General features: G+C 39.5%; 1 protein-coding gene across 1 annotated transcript; it reads left to right on the top strand.

The window, feature by feature from the left end:
* Positions 1-1,757: 1,757 nt before the first annotated feature.
* Positions 1,758-21,382, top strand: calb2a (calbindin 2a). The gene is made up of 11 exons (XM_020640458.3): positions 1,758-1,959; positions 6,432-6,508; positions 6,591-6,680; positions 8,062-8,142; positions 11,617-11,673; positions 14,458-14,535; positions 15,880-15,935; positions 16,063-16,102; positions 16,315-16,368; positions 19,065-19,136; positions 20,590-21,382. The coding sequence occupies exons 1-11, from the start codon at positions 1,866-1,868 to the stop codon at positions 20,704-20,706; spliced, it is 816 nt and encodes a 271-aa protein (XP_020496114.1). The 5' UTR covers positions 1,758-1,865; the 3' UTR covers positions 20,707-21,382.
* The last annotated feature ends 1,798 nt before the right edge of the window (positions 21,383-23,180 follow it).

Genomic DNA, 23,180 nt, shown 5'->3' with positions numbered 1-23,180 from the left:
ACCAGGGTGCGGGCTGGATCTGGAAAATTACTGCTCCACCTCTGAGGACACTTGACAGGTCAAGTTCAACAATGCATTTATGGGCATGATGGTTGCCAACTTGATTTACCTGATAATCGATTCTAAGGTAATCTTGATTCATAGCACTGAAAATACAAAATACAAAGATAACTTTGAGCATAGAACAGACAGGATTCATACCTGTGATATGACTACAGAACATTGTACTTTTGGTACTTTGGGAAACTGGTAATCAGACCCAAGTATGTGCAGAATGGCTTGTTTCAATTCAAGCAGCATCCTAAGGTGTTGATAATGCAGCCAATACAGAAGTGCAAAAACACAGCAGACACACCCAATGCCATTTTAACAGCATACAGTAGATACAAATGTTTAGAGTCTGGCACAATGACAATTTTGGTCTTAATAGCTCATGTCTTTATCGCTAAACACTGGGGGTGATTTTTATCAAACAATTAATCTGTCTTGATTTTAGGATGTATAAGAGCTGAAAACCCGCCTCCAGCTCTCTGCCTTTTACTAGGTGGACTTGATCAAGTAAGCTTGATACAGCATTTAAAATATGGGGACCTCCATCAATGGGCTTCAAAAGTCCACCAAGAAGAAGAAAGAAGAAAACCAACAGAAGCTATGTCCATGTTTTATAAAGTCTATGTTTCTATGTTTCCTGTTGTACAACTGTGTTCCATTGGCAGTGAAAGGATCGACTAAAACCACCATATAGGGATCTACTATCCATCCAATAAGTTCTGTAGAAGGACATGTGACAATTGAAAAAATAAATGGATATTCTTTGTGTTAAAAGATGTCTCAGTGCAGAATCCATCCAACCGCAGGAACAAGCTTCTAGGGATACTTGCCCTCATGCTCATTACAGTCTTATTACTTCATCCTGAATATTATCACCTCTGCAGTAAATGAGTTCAAGAAATATATAGAAGAGTTTTTTTTTCATCCTTATTCTCCTAATAGGATCTGTGGCTTTGCCTGCCTCTCTTCACAGTAGACTGGCTATTAATGAAAAAAACCCAAGACCCTCCTCACCTCAACCCCACCTTTTTTTCTTCCAGAATTAACATTTATTATGTGGGCTAATCACTGCTGGCTTGAGGCAGTGTGGGAAATGTGATTAGTGTGTGAGTTCTAATTAAGTCTGTGAAGCCTCACACACTGGCAGACAGGCTGGGGGAGCTGCACGCTTAGATACACACACAGATGTATGAAAGAACACACACACACACACACACGCAGATTTGCAATTCATATGCATGCAGGTGTACTTGATCAAACACACAAACAACACAAACACACACACACACAGAGAGAGAGAGAGAGAGAGAGAGAGTCTACTGTAAAGAATGATAATACAGCAGGACAATCTGCTCACTATCTGCATCTATTCATTATTTCCCTCTCTCACACAGCGTACTGTACCAACTCACACACACACACACACACACACACACACACACACACACACACACACACACACACACACACACACACACACACACACACACACACACACACACAAACACACATCAGTCCGATCACTGCAGTCCTCAAGACTCCCTATCACACAACAAGCTCAAAGCACACTCACGCGCACACATGCGCGCGCACACTATCAGAGAGACAGGGACGCTGACTCAGATGGAAGATGTTGGAGACAGTGCGCCCCCAGCGGCGATGCAGCGCTGCTGCCGCTCCTGCACCGGAGTTAAAAAGCGGCGGGCGGCGCACAGGGGCCACAGTGTGGGGTGTATTTGAAGAAGAGACACAGTAAAGTCAGAAGCGGATTTTTTTCTGACGTCCGATCTGCTGCAGCATCCGTCGAGAGCATCATGGCAAACAAACCTCAGCAGCCTCCTCACCTGCACCTGGCCGAGGTCACCGCGTCCCAGTTCCTCGACATTTGGAAACATTTCGACGCAGATGGTAAGACGCTTTTCACCTCTTTTTAAAGTAGTTTCAAACTCAAACTTAATGAGATATTCCTAAATAATTACCATCACTGTAAAATGAAGCCGGCTGATGAAAGGATATATGAAGAGGAATATATTGAAATACACATTCTTGAAAAAGAACAAACCCGTTTTGAAGCTTAAAGATCAGACCAAATATTTGAGTTCATGTTTTTTTTTTTTAGCAAATAAACTATTAAAAGATCAATTAAAGGGGAAGGGGAAGAGATCAATTACAGGAGAAATAGCAATCTGCTATCAATCCTGGTAAAGAAATGACTAATATAGGGAGTGTTTAGTCTTTATTTAGTCGTAATTAGTCTTTTATTTGCTTGCCAACTTTCTTGACAGTTGAATAAATGAACAAAATGGATTAAATATCTTGAATGGAGCTGTTAAGGAGCCAGTAGACAGGGACAAACTTTATTGGATAAACCAATTTTCATCTACTTTGTGTTCTAAAAAGTTCGACGCTCCGACAGTTTAATTTTAGATGCGGACCACTCCCGACGTCAGCACGTGCCGTGACTTCATTACATTTTAATTCCTTTTTTTCCCAATATTTTTACATTTTAGATGCTCGGGATGCTACACAAGAAACACTCAAGTCAAGCAAAACGTATTCGCTGGGGGAGCGGGGGCGGGGGGGGGCGGGATGTTATGCATTAAAGTTATTAAATGTTATACATGCAAGAGCCCTACAAGACGAAACTGTATGAGCTGTGTGCGAGAAGATCTACTTTTACAAGCAACCTTTTTTCTCTCAGGCAATTAAGCTCTGTATGAGCACACAATGAGAAATCATCCCATGGTACATGAAGTACACGCTGACGATTTAACTTCACAATCATGAAGGGATTGGATTCATAAGCAATTCAAGTGTTATTTTTTAATCAATTCGTCACTTAATTAGTCGTTTCACTGGGATAAAGCAACCTTCGATCATTGACTGTTTGGATGTTAAGTAATTGGCTCTAACTGATGCTACTTGCATTGATTTTTGTTTCCACTCAGAGGTTGTTTTTTAAGCTCTATCAATAGGTGCCTGGTAAAAATATATATAAATGTTTAATAATGTGATGTCTGTCAACATAAAACATTATACACCATGTACACATTATTCAAAGAGAACTCCTCCCTGCTACACACACACTCACACAAAACACTAACGACCTCTCTCACACACACACACACACACACACACACGCACACACACACACACACACACACACACTGCGTTTCTTCTCCATCTTGATCTGTGTCCTTTCTTGCCAGTCTCAGCACAGTGCAAATATCCCTAGCCTGTGTGTGTGTGTGTGTGTGTGTGTGTGTGTGTGTGTGTGTGTGTGTGTGTGTGCGTGTGCGCGTGCCCGTGTGTGTGTGTGTGTGTGTGTGTGTGTGTGTGTCTGAGTTGCGGTGGATGTATGACAGGGGTTAACAAATCCATGAGTCCTGTCAGTGCCGTCACAAAAGCCTCATAAGTCTAATTATGGAAATGTTCATACTCTCATTCCACTTAAAGGTCTGCAGACTCCTCTGTGGATTAATGACATTCTATGACCTGATAAAAATGCTGATGGAAGCATTTTCAAGAGCTCTGGAGGGGCTCTAAAGTCCACAGTGGTCAATCCCTCAAAAGTACAGCCATTTTCATTTTCCTTTTAAAACTTTGTGACTGTTTTGTTTCCAGGCTGCTGGTGGTCGATTTTAAACAGAAAGGTCTCAGTCTTGCTTGTTCAATTGGCTCACCTGAGATGTCCAAAATACACCTGCTGTTGCACCTATTTGTTGTAAACGCATCCATACACTCCGGGGAATTCATCATTAGGGCAGTCTGTACACAAGCTGAAAGGTGCTCCACAGGGAAATCAAGGTGGCATGATGAGTAGGGTGGGATGGAGGGGCTCTGCAGCTAAGCTCTCCCATATGAGTCAATGTGCAGATAAAGTTGTCATTTCTGGTATTGTTTCCACTCTTGTGGAAAGCATATTAAGACTAGTTGTATCGGCCAGGTGTTTAAGTCCTGCAGCGGAGGTATTTTACATACTGTGATTTGCAATGAGCTACTTTGCAAATCAAATACAACCAATGTGCATCAACTGATTTAGCTAGAGCGCTTCATTCCTGCTCTCATTATCGGGAGTGTCCTCTGGCTCAGCAGAAAGAAAGGAGAGCTAATTTGTTTGCTCAGATTGAGTAAACATCTCAGAGTTGCAGATAAAAATACACAAGAGGCGATGCACCCAGAGCTGCAGAAACCACTTATTCCCCTGTTGGCCCAGGATCAGGTCTCATCTGGATTGTATCTTCTCGCAGCTCCACCGCTGTGTGTCCCTCTCATCTTTCTCTATCATCTCTTTAAGGCCTTTTCAATGTTATCACTTCAAAGCTGCAAGAGGGAACAACTGCACTGTCTTTTTTTTTTTTTTGCTAATTATAGAGCTGTCAATTATTTTTATTAACCTGGATATGGAAATTCATAGTATGATGAATTGAACCAGCTGTGCTCTCAACAGAAAATATTTGAATAGACAGGGCTGCACTCTCGTTTGAAAGGCAAATGCACTTTGTATAGGATTTAAATATGCACTTAGGTGGATAATCAGTCTGCTTTGGGAGTTTTCTTGTGTTGAGGCTGAATTTCAGAGTCAGAACTGGTAGAAGAGAAAAACATATTACTCACAACTCCTGGGACTGTGATGACGCAGGATCCCAAAGAGTGTGTATTTGGGCCAAAAGTGTGCACCTTTTATCTTGCTGGTTGGGGCATGCTTTAAGCGAATGAGAATATTAAAGTTTGTATGATGGCAAGCTCTCATTATGACTCATAAAATGTGTAATTTCACATTCAAACTCAATGATCTTGAGGTGATCTGAAGTCAGCTGTAAACTATCTTCAAGCAGCATTTTGTTTTTCACATCTACATACTGATACAGCACCAGGGATATGCAATTCTACTGAAGGGTGTATGCTTAAGGCTGGACAGTTTACATTAAGATGGACACTTTGTCATTTGGCTGCAGAACACAAAGCATTTCTAAGAAAATAGAGTGTAAATTGAGCATTATGTTGTTGCCTTAAGGCTGCTTGGAACAGAGAGTACATAAAAGCACAATACAAACAGTATTCACTTGTTCACATGTAATGGGATGTCTGGATCTATTCACGCATTTCTTGACTCTATAACATTTCTTGTGCATATTCTATTCCTAAATCTATATTTGTTCTCATTGAATGCCATTCTGCTTGCACTTAATCACATCTTACTCTGTTTAATTATCAAGCATTTCTTTCCAGAATGCCAATAAAACCCACAGGAGGGAGACTCGGTAGCAGCGAGCAGTTTAACCGTCCCACTTATCGAAACGGCAGAGCTGGTATTTTTGAGTTTTGATAACATCACCAAGGAACGCGTGCAGGCCCACAGGCATGCTGAAGAATTTCCCATGGGTAGAACAAAGACGCTGAGATGTTGGCTGGGTGGGGAGAGAGAGTTCGATAGAAGATGACAGTGAGAGGAAGCGAGTTTGAGGTGGAGGAGAGGAAGTGGAAGGCATGATTATCTTTGTTAGTCTTTAATGAGGCAGCTCTGCCTTCTAGGGTTTTATTGAAGTAGCTAGTTACATCGTTTGGAGCCATCTGTCCGTCCATTCAGCACGCTTGTTGATAGAATACTGGCACAGGTTCACTCAGTACCTGGGTGAAGCGGGCATACATTTGTCCTCGGAATAGATACTGTCAGGGCCTCTTAGCACCAGGCATACAGATAAAATAAGAAAAGAAGAAATTCAACCTTATTGTCCCCATGCTAAATTTGTCAACAAGGAATAAAAAATGTGATAGAAATCAACCCAGGATAGACATTTTTTTTTATGACAAAAGCGACACCCAGGCTGTCAAAGTGATTGAAAGCATGCAGTAAAACGAGGTTAAGACATTTCCTGAAGAGAATAATAATACCGTAAGTCTAAATTATCCTCCCCAAATAAAGAAATCCAGGTAGAAACTGTATCATTGCACTGTTACCCTTATTGATTCACCTTATATGCCACACTGCCTGTTGAAGGCAGTATTGATCTCCGTTGAATAAAGGAGCTGGCTGTGGATCATCACCTTTCATATCCTAGAAAAGCAAATTTCCATTAATAGCTTCTCCTTCAATACAACCCTCCGAACGGGGAGTCTTTTTTGGAGTGATCAGTTTGCATGATGTCAGTCAATAGCCTAACTATTGATCTGGAGGGGAAGGAAGAGGGTTACTGGCAAAAGGCTCATGTTCAAATCAATATCAGGGCAAACCCAAGCCTTGACTGGATTTTTTTGTTGATACTGTGACACTGTGACTACATCCTTCCTGATGGGGTTCTTTTGCTTGTCAGCGATTGGAAATAGCCCTTTGGTGGTGTGTTATGATAACTTGCTGTTGTGATCTGTCTGTCACCCAGGTAATGGCTACATTGAGGGGAAGGAGCTGGAGAACTTCTTCAGGGAGTTGGAGACGGCCCGGAGAGGAGCAGGAGTGGTGAGTTCAGGAACAAGAGAGATTTAAACAACAAATACTCTACGCTCTGGTTTGACCTTTATTGAGTATAAATGTTTTCCAGGACCCTTCAAACCCAACATTCAGAGAAAACATGAAGGAGTTCATGCAGAAGTTTGACAAGAACAAAGATGGACGAATTGAGATGTCAGAGGTAAGACGCTGCAGTTGCTTCTTGTAAGAAAAAGTAAAAAATAAAAATAAAAATGAAAATAGAAACTTTGCTTACTTTGAGAGTTAGATAAGAATAAGATTGATACCATTGTCCAGAGTCAAACTCAGCTTACCAGAGTCAAGCTTAGCTTACCAGAGTCAAGCTTAGCTTACCAGAGTCAAGCTTAGCTTACCAGAGTCAAGCTTAGCTTACCAGAGTCAAGCTTAGCTTAGCATCAAGAATGGATATATGAGAGGAGCTAAACTCTCATATTTAGCATTTTATACTTTTGCATTTATGGAAATAAGTTTAGTTGATTAACCTTCCTGTTGACAGTTACATCAACAGAGGATCTACTTTTATACCTGTCTATCAAAGATGAATTCACAGCAAACAGCTGGTTTTATTTAGCTTAGCATGAAGACTAGAAACAGTGGGACAATGTTAGGTTAAAGTTAAGTGCAAAGAAACAATGTATTTGTGCTATGGTAATCAGACTCCTGGGCAACACATGATGGTTTTGTGACCCTTTGTAATAAGATAAGAAATGTAATAAGTTATTCTGTGAGGCAGAATAACCCCCCATAACCTTCTGCTGATTGTAGATGCAAAGTTAACACACATACAGTATATAAAAGTGTTAGCAATCTTCTCTAGCTCTCAGTGTAAAGAAATTAATGAATATGAAAAAATATATCTTTATAATTTGGAAGGAAATACACTAAATATTCTCAAATGTTGGTACAATGAAGTTATTCAATGGAGCGTTTCCACTAAGATCAATGCAGAGACAGGATGAAGTAGTTTTTTGTTCATTTTATGTACAAATTGATTTCAGTCAAATATGCTCCAGATCCAAAAATAACCTCAGAAAGTCTTTGAGTTGTCTGCTTCATGGAGGGAGAGAAAGTTTAAAAAAAATAAAAAATAAAAAAAGGGCTTGGATTATATGAAAGCAGCATAGAAATACAGCACAAGTATCCAGGCTTCAAAGACCTGGTCAATAGTCGGATCGATGCATAAATACAGTCTTTATCATACCCTCCACAGAGTGTCAGTTTGGATGCCTTCCCTCGATTTTACCATTTTCAGAGTGTAATTTGAAAAAGAAACAAGAAGGAAAGCCTCTGCGATAACAATAATTCCCTGCCAGGATGGGAAAGCGGCAAAGAAAGCCCAGTGCAAATTCAAAAAAAAAAATATTTAACTTGAGCACAGCCCAGCCTCAGAGGTTATAGCTCTCTATTATTTATGTCTGAGTTGCCCATTTGAGGCTTTGTAGACAAAAAGCTCCCTGGTCTCCTCGTCTTCTCTCCCATCATATCAACGCCACCATCTTATGTACTCACCACTCCCATTTTCCTGTCATTTCTCTCTTTAGCTGGCCCAGATTCTCCCCACCGAAGAGAACTTCTTGCTCTGCTTCAGACAGTTTGTCAGCTCCAGTGCTGAGTTTATGGCGGTAAGAGTGTGTTTATTAATGTGTGTGTGGATGGGACTGCTATATGTATTTTTTTAATGTAGAACTTTTTATTCTTCTCTTGACAAACTCTAGTCATTTGATCAGTTCCTAGCATTACTTGTAGTACAAAACCTTCTTGTGCCCCATTAATGCCATTAGTGCAATAACCGTAACTCAAGATCACAGTCATTCGGCCATAGAAGTGAGACAGCCTTCATGTTGTCATACGTACCAAGCAGCGGATTTCACAGTAGAATGGTTATAGATTTTCTTATAAGTGAAATAAACTAGCGAAGACTGGAAAGAAAAGCACAGACTCACTGCCTCCACATTAGTCTCGTTCTGCTCTTAAGATTTAGCAGTTCAAACCAAAGACCTCTAAAGACCTCACATGGTCATGAATATCAACTGCTAAATTGCAACAATACAGACTAATGCGGGACTCATGAGAAAAGAGCAGACAGATAATCTACTTGAAATAGACAGCTGCTTTGTAAATCTCCTCAGTTAAGTGAACAGGAAGTGTGAAAATTATGAAATGGTACTGATTTATTTCAGTGTTTTATATAGTTTGTAAGGAAATCTGCATGATATTTGTACCTTGGTTGCACTCAGTCCCCTCAAGCTTATTTTTTGTGTGAACCTTTCCCTTTGGTGTTCAGTTACTGGACAGTGTTAATTACTTGGGCTGCCAATAGTGCCCCAGGGATGCATGCAAATGACTTTGCAGGGAAGTCATGAGAAGTTATGGACAACTGTAAAGGGTCTGCAGCCAAACATGCACGACTCAAAGCATACTCAGAGTTCAATTAATGTATAAAATAATAACATTCCTAAAATATTATTAAGTATAATACAAACATAATGTGTGCCAGTTTCTGCATGCTATCATGACTGAACATTGTAAGAGCTGGAAAATTATCAAATTATTATTATTATTATTATTATTATAAATTATGATTATGACAAATGTAAACTTCAGTGGTTACATTAGGAATGTAAGGTAAGGACCGGTCCAAAAAAGGAGAAAATTACCAGCCCAGCTCAGGCCCAGTCCAAGAACAAAACGGCTTAGGGTCCATCTGAGACTAAGAGGGCGCAGCTACAGTGACTGAAGAGAACAGAAATGACACATGGGTCCCTCGTGTGTTCAGTGAGCAGACATTTGAAAGCCTTGATTACTTTTTGTACAAAAAAGCTATCGTTATTTTTGTGTCCATTCAATTAAGGGTGCAGAAATGCACCCTTGCAGAACCTGGCCTGGCCCAGCTTACTCTTTCCTCACAGTTGCCACAAGTTGAGGTTGGATTAGATGTTGAGTCCAACCTCAGCAATGCAACAAGAAACCAGATAAAAGCCTATTGTTTGGGGTGTGTCAGGTTAAACTGGCATATCACAGGGAGCAATGCATAACCACATTTGCTAGCACTGCTAAGGTTAGACACTCTTAGCAAACCAAATGACATTGCTAGCCTGCAGATAATTTTAAATAAACTGTGCTAAATTTGGACTTTTTTCAGATTGTTTCCTTAGACCACTGAACATCCCTATTTAGTAGTCCTGCTATAAAATTACAGAATAGTAATAGTAATTCAATATGCAACCAATTTCAAATGATAGTAAAATTAACCAATCTCATTTTCTCTGAGGGGATTGGCTATGTTATCATTGATTTATCACAAGTTCTGCCCAATCCTGCTTAAAGTAACCCTAATGTTACTAGGGAGGATATAGTTAGCAAATGTATGATTCACACCGATTTATAGATAAAATTTCAATGAATAGTGTGTTAATTGACAAATGGAGACCCATATATTTTTATCCCAATTTTCTAGATCAAAATACTGGCAATCCGAACCGAACAGCTCCTAGGAGATGCTATCCGTTCACTGTTCTTGTTTACTTCTGGGCAGGAGAGCCAGAGGAGAAGGCACATGAGGCTACAGTCAGTCTATGGCTGTCCTGGCTAGTGGCAGGCGGCTGAATTACAGTTTGGGCAAAACATTTGACGGGCATTAAGGGCCAACATATAATAATGTTAATAAATAATTCAAATGACTAGTAATCCTGGTACTCCCTGATGTACATCGCTTTGGATAAAAGCGTCTGCTAAGTGAATTATAGAATTGGTGCCGAGTAGCAAGGGGTGAAGATGTTTTTTATCTGATAGGGTAACGAATTGGCTTCTGTCATTTAATCCTTTATATGCTAAAAATTCCAAAATGTTTTGAAGGGTTGATTTTCTCAGAAACATGTTGTTTTTATGCTGATTTTCAAATTATGAATTGATCAGATCAAATTAGAAGTGATGACTGTTAGAATATAATCATGACAAATATATAGGCCATTGCTGAGGACTCAGAGGGATTTTCTCACAAATCCTGACAAAAAAAAAAAAATGCTGCCTGTAATACCATGACAGCCAAGCTGCGTGATAAAGACACCAAGAATAAATACATATTTCTATAAACGGTAAACAAGTTTAGTACTGCTGTGAATTATGAATAATAAATGATTGTATGAGTAACAAAAAGCCTTCAGCAGAGCAAGATGTCTGCTGAGAGGAACTTGAAACGGGAAATCATTTATTCCACTAAATATCTCCAGAAGATAAGAAAATGGCAGATTTTATGTTAGATCTGTCGCAATGAAAGAACGGAGCCAATTAGAAACCAATTACAATTTGTGGAAGAGTCTGTCCTTGTCTCCTGTGTCATGTTGCGAAAGAATAATGAAATGAGAGAAAGAGGGTGACAGAGAGAGAAGGTGTGGAGGGAGAAGGATACAAAGGGCAAACGAGAGAAAGCGGGAACAGAGAGGACATAAATGAAATGTCGATGGGAAGTTAAGAGCCAGAGTTTGAGAACATAAAGTAAGAGACGAGGATTAATCAGTCTTCTTTGAAGGGTGCAGGGAGGAGGAAGTGGGCGTAGAGGTTCTTAAAGGGTTAGAATGAGGAAGCAGAACCTTCTATTTTCAGAGTCATATATAATGGATAACTCTACTGTAGCTCCTCTCTGCAGAGCCCAGAGGAGGGGAGGAGGAACAGAGGAAAGGAGAAGGAGAAGGGGGAAGACCATCCATCTTTGATAAGGAGCCCTTCTCTGGACAGGGACAGCTGCTAGATTAAAACATTCATTAAAATGACTTTCTCTCCCTTCCTCATTTCTCTCTCTGTCTCTCGTTGCCCTCTGCTCTGAATGCGGGTGAACAGAATTGTATCAAAAACTGTGTGATTACACACTGATGGTCCAGGCTTTTGTGGTCGTTCCCCTCTGGAATGATTTCTGCTCAGCACCAGAGTAAAATCAAACTCCTGGCGCAGTTAAAGATCAGGCTGGGGTTCGATCAGAGAGGATTTATGTAGGGGGAGAAATGTAAATCACTCTGAAGAACAGCGTGTTTGTGTTTTGTGCATCAGTGCTGAAAAACTGCTTTCAATCCAATCTTTGTTTTGTTTTGTTGATTTCTCAGGCATGGAGGCGATATGACACAGATCGCAGTGGATACATTGATACAAATGAACTGAAGGTATGTTGTTAATATATGATTTTCAATGATAATACATATAAAGCATGTCAATCAAGCAGAGGGCTTTTATGTAATATTTCTCATCAACATTTGCATCACAAAGGCCGGTATGATTTTAAAAAACATCAAGACAAATATTATGATCATTGATCCATCTGCATACTTTGTCAAACTCACATTTATGTTTTTGTCTTTTGTTCTTTCCTTTTTCCTTCATTATGCACATAAACACTTGATCACTCACAGGGCACCCATCCTAAACCCTAATTATCAGAAAAGGGTCACTTAGCATCTAAGCTACATAAACCCTGTCTGTCCCTGTGATCATTTACATTTGAACATCTTTTCAAACTGTAGTAGGCTTGCTTTGCTTTTATTTGTTCCCCTCCATGTATTTACCTTACCCTCCTGCATTCATTTGAAATGTAAAAAAGGCAGGCAGAATTTCCTGTCTTGCATGCTTTCGTAGTTATTTTGTTAACACCAATAAAAAGAACACAAAAAAAGAGACAAACACAGTCCTCTTCTAATTTTTTTTGTGCCCTGTCTATATGTGCATAAAATTTTTTGAAAATTTTGGGGAAAACAAATGTTGTGGCTGTATGCTACATAAAAAGGTAGGGCCCTTGACTGTAAATAAAGACGGACAATATGTCTCTGTGTCCTCCCATTGTACACAAATTAAGACAAAATACCCCTTGACATATTGTGCTGGTGATGTCATTTGTTGCAAGATTTGTGCAGTAGACTCTGCAACCTCCATTTACGGCTGTTAAAATACAGTACAAGAAGACAACAAGATTCTAAGACAATACCTTTCTGCCAAACAGCAACTTGTTATATTTAAATGTGTGTTTTTCTGTGAGTGAACAATCTCAATGCAATATGTAACATAGTGCGATTCAGTGCACATATAGATTTTTTATTAACTTTGGTTAATAAAGTTAATAAACTTTGCGTCGTGCTTAGTCAAGCTAATTTATCAGGGCTTCAAATTTAGAATATAGACCCAAAAGAAGTGATATCAACTTTTAGCAAGACAGTGAATTATTATTATTATTATTATTATTTATTTTTTATTTTTTATATGTAAATACATGCTGCTGTTTTTATCCTGCACTACAACGAGCCAAATGCAACGAAATTTCGTTCTTATCTGCACTGTAAAGTACAAGTTTGAATGACAATAAAGAAAGTCTAAGTCTAAGTCTAAGTCTAAGAATTAGCATATTTTTGCAGAAATGTCAAACTATCCTTTAAAGGCCCTTGAAACATCTGTTAAGAAATGCATTATCTTGCTTCCAAAAAACTAAAGGGTGAATGAGAAATTGATGTGCTGAACATGTCCCAAGCTTTAATTTTTCCAGGGTGAGGGACATTAAGTGACACATTAGCTAAAGAAACATTTACAAAAAAGAACATTTCTGAGGAGTTATTCAACACTTGTGACAAAAAAGGGCAAGAAAAGCTGGGACAACTCTTTGGCAGATGAATGGTTAGTGGATGCTTCAAAGAAAAGGGCCCAGTGATGTCAAGTGTTTTGCTCAGGTGAGGATGCTGCAAAAAGCTTTGTCATGTGTCAATCACTTCAGAACTTCAGAAAATATCAATTCAAGCTTGTGTCAAATCAAACATGCTCCACGTCGGTGATTTGAACGTTAGTGAGGTCAGTGATTCCAGGTCATGTAAAGCTAAGACTGCTTGGGTTGTTGTGGGATCACACATCATCCAGCTGCATGAGCAGGTTCAGATGGTTTACTCAGGTGTGATCTTTGAGAGTGTAAGTGAAATTCAGATGAGATTGCAGGTAGTTGATGTATCTCTACTAATGACTATATGAAAATGATTAAACCTAATTCTCTGAAGTACTCTTCAGTTGATACAAGAAGACTTTTGAGATGTCAGGCTGGCTGTGATACTTCCATGTATTTGAGTTTCCCAAACCAGAAACAAGAAACATTCATCAACTTCACTGAAATCATCATTGATTTCATTTTCTATGTACATCCTTTTTTGTTTGATCTTATTTTTAGCTGTATAACTAAGTTTTACTGGCTCCATTTTCACTTTTCCTCCATTGTCAACTTATTACCACTAACTAATCTAATTTATAGGTATATTTACTGCTCTTCCTTTTTTATTTGAAGCTATTAATGCATAAATTAAAAGGGAAAGTCAGGATAACCGATCACTAATCATTTTTTTAATGATGGCACAGAGAAATAAAACTGCAGTGACTGATTGTTTGAATGATTGATTGGTCTTTAAATCCCAGAGACTGAACGAACAAACTTTGTTCTTCACTATGACAGCCCTATAAATGTATTTATTTTTTTCCATGTTCCATGTTAACATTCCATGTTAATGTTTTGGCTTTGATGCAATAACTGAGATGAGTTTAAAAAAAGGATAAAAGTGATTGACATGCAGTAAATGGCCTAGGGTCGCCACAGCCCCTCTACATGGGACACGCTATTTTACCAAGCAGCTATATGCTGCCCCTGAGACATTAGTTTTGCTTTGATGTACAATGTGACATTGTGTTTCAACTTAGCATTAAAGTGGATTTCTGTTTTGTGTTATTCTATCATAAATATTACAAAAATAAACTGTAAAGTCTGTCCTCTGATTGTTGCTTTGAACCTTCAGCTACAGTTTATACCTCCAAGCGCTGCTTAAAGCTCTTGCATAAATGTGATTATCATTTTTTTTTTTAAATTAGATGCCATACTTCTGCATGTTCTTTGTCATTTTACATTTTTCTATCTGTGTCTCTGTCCTCAGGGCTTTCTGTCAGACCTGCTTCAGAAGACTAACAGACACTACGATGACCAGAAGCTCCACGAGTACGCAAAGACCATAGTAAGACTCCACCTTATGCTCTGTATCACACTCCCAAGTCATGACTCCTCATGTAAATACACAGAATATTTAAAGAAAGCTAGTCAGACTCAGATATGTCCCAGTTGAGAAAACACAAATGAGTTTACAGATTTCATCAAGTATGTATTCAAAAATATGAATGGCTACATTAAGATAATAAATATAATCTTGTGATCACCAATGACTTCTTCAGGAACAAACTTGAGAGTTTTGCCTGCAGCCACTTGGTGCAACTCAGTGGCTGTGACCTTTCATTTCCTACAGGTTGTCCGTTTACAGCTCAGATGTGTTAACATGCTTCTACCTGGAAGCACTGACCTGACCTAATTTTCTTGAGCATTTCACATCCTCACAGATCAATCAATCAATCGATCAATCATCAATGTTTTACTTTACAACACGTTAGACCAATTAATCATAATATCACATAAAGGTAATCCACTGACCAAGCAGCCAGAGCAATTAGGGGTTCAGTGTCTTGCCCAAGGACACTGTGACATGTGATTGCCGGAGCTTCGGATTGAACCCCCTGCCCCAACCTTCTGGTAGAGAGACGACTGACTCTACCACTGAGCCACAGCCGCCCCAATATGATTATACTGCTGTTAAATAAGCTGGGCCAGTGGTTTCTTGGCCAGCAAGTGTCAGTTGGACTGACGGGATTTTCTCCACCTCTCCTGGGCTGGACACCAGGCCTTGGCACAGCTCCTTGAGCTCCTCAGGAGGCAGCTGATCCAGACTCTGCAGTTTGCCCAGACTTTGTCTGCGACTCTGGGGGAAGCAGAAGAAATCTGCAGTGCTGTTCTTGAGCAGGTACAGGACCAGGCCCAGTCTGGCGGCTCGGGAGTAAGCCATGAAGATCTGTGCGTCCTCCACCCTGCTGGCTTGCTGCCTGGAGGACTGATGAGGCAGATGCCAACACTGTTCCTGGGCTGAGCTCTACAGCAGCAGCGTCTGTCAGGAAGGGAGAAGTCTGTGGCTCTTTCTGTGAAAGAATACAAATTTATACTTTTCTCCTGATGTAATTTTTTCCCCAGAAAAGAGAGCTTTTGTGTTTTTATTCTGTAAGAAGTCACCAGAAGCAGCCTTGGCTGAAATAGTTTTTATGAATAGCCCCCTAACTGGTTCTCTGCTAAACATTCACAGCTCTGAAAAAGGTTTGTACTAAAGGTAGAAACTTAGTGGCCGTCAATTCCATTTGTAAGTGGTGAAATTCATGGTACTGCATCTGTCTTCATCTTGACGGCGTATCTCTATAAAAAACTTTCCTTTCAGTCCCTCTCCTCCGTCCCTTCTTATCTCTGTTCTGCTTCCTCTTTGTAGCTCAAGATGTTTGATCTGAATGGAGATGGAAAGTTGGGCCTGTCAGAGATGGCAAGGTAATGTGCAATTTTACTTCTGTTCACTGGATAAATGTTGGAGGACATTGCCGGCTGATGTTCTTTCAATGGATTTGAATAATTTAACACCTATTGTGTCCGCTAATGAAGTCCTTCCCTCCCGCAGGCTTCTTCCTGTTCAGGAGAATTTCTTACTCATATTCCAGGTAGGGAGCAAACATGGTGCCCAAATGAATTGTAATACAAAACAAAATGGCAATGCAAATGTAAACTGTGAAATACTTTGTGGCGTGTAGCCATTAATACCAGATACCTGAGATGAGCCTTACTTTTCTGTTTGAGTTTTGTCTTATTGTATCTTCTTATGTTTCGCAACTTGAAGCCCGCTGATCAAAGTCATTCCTCTGTTATTTTACAGGGTGTCAAGTTGAACGCTGAGCAGTTCAATGCCATCTTCACATTCTATGACAAGGTAGGAAACTATTAGTTCAAGGAGGGAATAAATGATGTTGTTTACTACTTTACAAAAACTAAGCTGAAGTCTGTCTTCACTCTTGGAGGAGTTTTTTTTTTAATCCCTATATAACTTAATTCTGTGAATATAAACTACATTCCATGAGCCACTGGGTGATGTCACAAAATATATCTTCTTGAATGCCAGTGGCTCTATTGTTTTCATCTTGGGTAAAATATTAATGATTTTTAGTCAATAAAGTTGTTGGTAGACAATTCAATTTGAGGCTAGTTAAACAGAGGCTTATTTCTAAAGGAGTGGAAGTTGGGTGTGTCTCTGCTCAATGATTTCCTGTATCTGGAAGAGCATAGTTATATGCTTACCAGGTGATTTGAGAAAGAAAGTGTACTCTAGATAGAAAACTGTGAAATAAAAATAAATTACAACAAAGCTGGAAAAAACAGCCTATACTCTTGGGCATCGTTGGATGACTCAGCACTGTTTGTTTTGGTGTTCCCCCTTCCCTATATAATGAGTATACAAATTTTGTGTTTTGTATCTAGGGCGCTCCCCTACTACCTAGGGAAATGAGGAAGGCTTGGCACACCTGTCCCTCTGTAAACAGCTCAGGATAGATGAGCAGTGGTTCAGTTAATGGCCACATTTTCCACATTAGGAACAGATTGGCAGGGGATGACTGCAGGGAGCGAAATGACACAAGAAGAAAGGGAAATGGAGCAAGGTTACAGAGGAGGAAGATGCCTGGTGGACATCTGCTAAATTGCTTTTCATGCTTAATGAAATCTTTTGAGCTTTGTTCATATAGATATAAAAGGGCCAAGTCAATATTTGGGGGATATAAATAACTAAGCTTGATATGTCCTAGCAACAGGGGTCATATTAGCTTGGCTGTTGTTGCTTTTGTCTTTTAAGTTTGGGTGTATCACACAGGCTGTAAATACATATGGACAACACCTCATTCTCCTCCTCTTGAAAGATGAAGCAAAGATACCCATGTGGCAAGCGCTGACATATGGTTCATTAGAAGCCAAAGGGATCAGCTGGTAGTGCCGCGGTATTGATGCTGCTTTCCCTAACCAAAACATATAATTAACTCACGATAAACTGCTCCACACTGTCAGCAGCAGAACAGATTCCTGTGTCTGAATCCAGTTTGAAGCAAATTGACAATTCAAGGTCAGGGAAAGTTCCATGACCTCTGTGTTAGTGTTGTTACATTCCTCTTGCCGGTCCTCCATTACTCTGCTAATTTTGGTGCACACAGCGCCGCAGTGGCCACATTTATTAATAAAAGCTTCTAATGATAATCAATTTAAAAACTTTCAGAAAACAGGTGATGATAACAAGATATCATGACGCAGGTTTGAGAAAAATGTATTTGATGTTTGCCTCATATCACATATGTTAACATGGAGGGGGCATAATTTACAACTTACAGTATACCTCAGACAGTCAGTGGGGGGGCTCCAACTTGTTTGCCTTCATTTGAGGCATGGTGTTGCACTGTCCATTGTTTGTTCAGTCTATATATACACACTAAAAAGCTATCAAATATGCTACAAAAATCAAGCATGATTGTTTAGATAAAGAAAACTTCCCTTTTTATTTGAAATGTAAAATTGACGACAGTGGTTTCCAACGGTATAGCTCATTTGGCACCATGTCATGTCGTGCATGTTCATGTCTCGGGTTGGACTTAATCTCACTTGCAGAGAACAAGATTCAATGTTCAATCATAGATGAGCCAGTGCGGTCACTTTCTTGTGGACAGCAATAAATTTGATGTATTAAATGAATTTCTTCATTTTGACATGAGCTCAGCCCCAGAAGCTGACACACAGGCGGCTGCTATCACTGCTGCTGAGAGATATTGAGCAGGGCAAAGTGTAGCCAGTCAGCTGAACACTAAAATGACTCACAGTGCCACAGCCCTAAACTCTGCAAGGCCTTGAAACTGTCTAAAATGTAGGAAGGCATGCAGCTTAGACAAACTGACTGATTTCCGATGTTGCTCCTCTTTCCCATCACTCTGCAGAGTTGCTTCTTAAATGAATTCTCAAGACCTATGATACTACAGTCTAGTAAATCTTGAGCATCTGCCAAAGCAGATGCCACTCAGCTCTGAAGTCCTCTTGAGACAGAGCCTTGATGAACAGATCGTAGTTCTTTGCTACTTGCCAAAGAGAAAACTTCCAACAAATTGGTCTTCTCTTTTGGCACCCCGAACCTTTTACACTACTGAGAGACAACTCGTTAATTAGCAAAGTGGCTCCATATCGACTTCACATTAACCCCCTTTTAGGTAGTTTTAAGTGGAGAGTCTTTTTTATACCATCAGTCATGAATGGCCATTTGGCTGGTACATTCATGACGACTGTCATAAATGATTGAATGAAGTCGAGCAGCAGAGCAGAACATAAAATTTGAAAGCTTAGAATCTCAACATAGCTAGTGATCAGTGTTTTTGTTTTGTTTTGAATGCAGCACTTTTGGATCAGGAAAATAAAAATTCCCTGCAATATGCAAGGAAATACTGTGCAGCTAAAGTTTGACTGACTGCAGTTTAATTGCATTTGGAAGTCTGTTTACTGTCACCAGATGATCTTGAATTTGTCCTTCTTTTCCCTAAATTCTTGTCCTCATAACGGAGATGAAAATAACATCTGTGTTGTGCTTCTATAAACTTTTTTCAGGATGGCAACGGCTACATTGATGAGCACGAGTTGGACGCGCTGCTACGAGACCTTTACCAGACAAACAAGATGGTGAGATGGGAGCTCTTTTATTAGTTTACAGACTTCATATACTGGTGCTCATTGTGTCCCCCCTCCTGGGGGTCTTGACCCCCATAAGGTGGCACCAAAGATCTCAGAAGGACACCTGCAAGGTATTTTTTTTCTAAGGATGTTAAAATTGGATTTGCACATATTAACTTTAATCAACACACTTACTGGATAACTATAAATATGTTTTTTGGTAAGAACTTACAATGTATCACTCTTTCAATCAGTTATTTTGACCACATTGGGGTTCTTAATTCTGCAAAATCTTTGTAAATAATATCAAATGAGTGAGCAAAAGTAAATGGTAAATGGACTTGAGCTTATATAGCACTTTTCTAGTCTTCCGACTACTCAAAGTGCTTTTACACCACATGTCATACCTACACATTCACACACTGATGGTAGTGATGATCACTATGTAGTATCATCAGAAGTAACTAATCCCATTCATACACTGCCACCGAAGCAGCGGGAGCAATTCAGAGTTAAGTGTCTTGCCCAATTGGACATGTTGCCCAGCTGGGGATCAAACCCTTGACCTTCTGGTTGAGAGGCAGCGACTCTACCAACTGAGCCACGGCCGCCCAAAAGTACATTTATGAGTCTTTGTGTTGTCCTACTGAAGTCCTCTTTCCTGATTTCAGGATTTTAATAGTGGTGTATTACAGGGTATAAGCAGGTATATGGAGTATACCCACTTATTTTTCAGGGTCCATAGGGTATACCCACATCTAATTCTCCTCTGATTCACACCATGGATTGAGTGGCAACATTTATCCTCTGCTGGACGGGCCACTTAAAAAAAAAACCTTTTAAGAAAGTTAAAGAGTATACCCACTTCTTTAGGCACCACTAAACCACTGAATAAAGTCTGATAAAAAAGGATTCAAATCAGAAAATAGATTCCCAATTGACTAAATCCTTAGTCAGTAAAATTAGTTTCAAATGTTACGCTCTATGTAATGTTGATCACCCACTACAACTCAAAACAAAAAGTCACACTTTATGCATGTTGTCAATGATGTTAGCAAAATATGATAATAGCATACATTGTCTAAATATAGTTGATGCAAAAAAAGATAAATGTATTTTAACTAAATGTTTTACTTAATTAATTTGACTTGTATTATATACTATAGGTGCTCTACAGTATCTTTGCCTGTGTAATAATTCAATCCTCTGCTGGACGGGCCAGCAGAGACAACTGGACTGTAGAACACCCTGGGGAATGTGACAAACAGATCTAGGTTTTTGTTGACTGTTTTTCAAAGTCCCCAGGGCTTTCTTCAAAATGCTCTGTCAGCTGAGGTTATAGTACATCCAAAATCCTACATAAAAGAGAGGCAGAACAAGTGTGACTTTCAAGGACAATACTTTTTGAATTATGCATCAGCAACTTTACTGACCTTCTCACACCTCCCTCTCTGTCTATCAGGAGGTGGACTTGAAGAACCTGACAGGCTACAAGCAGAGCATCATGAACCTGTCTGACGGGGGCAAGCTGTACCGTGGCGAGCTTGAAATTGTGCTCTGCAGGGAGCCAATTGTGTGACTCTTCCTCCTCTCTTGTTATATATTATAATTTCCTCTGCCTGCCCTGCTTTGCCCTCCTGAGACCACACCCACTTCCAGCTGCCTGGCGACATATACCAGGTGCATGAGCCAGACACCCCCTGCCCCCTATCATTTCCCCGACCCTTGTTAAAGTTACAACTCCAAGAATGAATGATAAGTGCACCGTCAGTACGTAACAGCTCTTCATCCTTGTTTTCTGCAAACCCCTAAACCTGACCTGTTTGAATCCACTGGCTTTTCATCTTCATAACTCTTCCCCATGTCTTCAAGCGTTTCTGACCTCATCCCGATCCATGCCGCCCATGCTGTGCCTGACTTGTATATCCTGGAAAGCCCAAACCCATTATTCCACATAAAAAACCATCTGACCTATTTGTAAACCCTGAAACTTAACCCAGCCTCATTAACCCCTTCATTCATTTGCTCTATCAACTTTGCATTACCTACAATATATATAGTCAAAGAAAACTGCAGACAACTGTGTTTGAATTTATCTCATTTATATTCTGTGATGGAACTGTTACAGATGTTTTTCACCTCTGTTTGACCTGGACCTCTCCTTTTCCATTTCCATTATGAGATTTTCATTTCTAATATTTGTTTTTGGCTGATACTGTCAATTGAAAATATTAATAAAATGTCTTACGATAAAATCCGTTTTAACTGTGTATATATATGATTTTGAGTAGAAAGAAGTTCCCAATGCCTCTGCGACTTCCTTGTGCCTTAAAGTCAAAACACTTCTACTTTAGAGCCTTGCAGAGCTGTGGCATTTTCTTCAAGTGCCATTCCTTGATTACTTCTGTTGTGCTGACTTACTGCATACAAACTTGTTTATTTTATCAAGGCATTCCAGCTTCAAACTGCTCCCTCGCCTGCAATACGCCAAGAAAAGCATAACAAGGATTAACGGTGGATGCAATCACAACAAGAGCAAGATGGTGTACAATTTTGCTACAGTAAAGTTAGGTGAGAAAAACATTTAAACAGGACCCTGTTGTTGATGTTGGTCATCTGTATTAAACAACGTTAACAGCAGCAGCTATAACTTCTAATGCTTCGCTTCTACATGGATTGCTTAGTGTGCATTTGAATCAAGAAGCTGGTAGAAATAATGGATGTTTCCCTGTTGCAAGGACCCTGACAGCTTTATTTGCAGCATGATGTCTTTTTCCCAGTTGTATAATGAAAATGACTAAAGGAACAAGTGGAGTGTTATTGCTGAGTCTGCACTGTGAGGCATTGCCTGTGTTTTCCCCTCTCGTGAGTGAAATGCACCTCAGCCTCGTCTCTGGGAGTCACAAAAGCAATCCTGAACTGCAGCATTAAAAATAGGAAAATGCTGACATAAGTTCCAGTTAACATAAATTTAAACTCAATTTCTAACTCTTTATCGCCTGTCAGTCTGGAGTTCCTTTAGAGGTGGAATTAATATAAGAGCAGCAGTCTAATGTGTCCATAACATTTTACATCTATAGGCCCAGAGATGTAAGATTCTTCAAATAGCACATTCATGAAAAATTAAAACATGTTAAGACTGCAACCTTTTCTTTTCTTTTAAATGCCAGAATGAATCTAAAAGTTGGACAATTTGATGCGACATCACCCTAAAGGGAAACCAGGATGTGTCTCAGAAGCTTTGAATGTAAAGAAATTGAATGTTAGAAATGTTACATAAAGCTTGCCCTAAAAAGAAACGGCAAAACATAACCTTAACAATTATTTAAACTGACCAAAAAAAGGTTGGAATTCCAGTGGTGCTAATGGAGGCGTGGATCTTTTTCCAGTTGAATCCAGGGTGCAAGGTTTTCCCTTCTCCAGATGTTACTCCTGAGGTAGTGGGACAGGACATGATATTTCTAGTAAAACCTCCGTAATTGAGTTGACATGCTTTTAAAGTCACCTGAATAATACAGCGAGGAGCACACAAGCTCCCAACTCACTGTGGAGCTGGTGAAAAAACTTGCATCAATTAATCAGACGCATTTAAATCTTTATATGACATGCAGCTGCACAATCTGCTTATCACCAATATTGCAATTAAATATATGAATAAGAAGTATTCATATTTTCACAATAAAACAGTGACTCAGATAACAATCAAAGCAGAGTGTTACATTTATTAAAATGTTGTTTAAAGCTCCTTTGAGAAGTTTTGAGCTGGTTATGAAACAGACTGATGGTGCCTCTTTATAACCCATTAAAGTGAAACCATCAGCAAGAAGACTGATTATTTCTATATAGTTATTTTTAATGTTTGTTAATGCTTCCACTGGGTGCCAGATGAGAGGACTTACAGAATGCTGCCACAACAGACCTTTTCTTTTTTACATTTATCGTAATAATAATTATAATTATACATGTTATTAAATGCCAGTCAAGTCACATGACAAGGAAAACAAATCACATTGAAAGAAAATTACAACAAGGTTACACGCAGCAATATTATCA

This window comes from Labrus bergylta, chromosome 7 (genome assembly GCF_963930695.1).
Source record: "Labrus bergylta chromosome 7, fLabBer1.1, whole genome shotgun sequence".
Classification (NCBI taxonomy): Eukaryota; Metazoa; Chordata; class Actinopteri; order Labriformes; family Labridae; genus Labrus; species Labrus bergylta.
Note: the sequence above shows the minus strand (reverse complement) of the source record. Positions and strands in the feature narration are given on the sequence as shown.

Bases quoted from the DNA above. Each gene is read 5' to 3' on its own strand.
- calb2a (XM_020640458.3), top strand. From the start codon at position 1,866: ATGGCAAACAAACCTCAGCAGCCTCCTCACCTGCACCTGGCCGAGGTC. The intron at 6,681-8,061 runs GTAAGACGCTGC...TTCTCTCTTTAG, and splicing joins GACGAATTGAGATGTCAGAG to CTGGCCCAGATTCTCCCCAC. The intron at 16,369-19,064 runs GTAGGAAACTAT...AACTTTTTTCAG, and splicing joins TCTTCACATTCTATGACAAG to GATGGCAACGGCTACATTGA.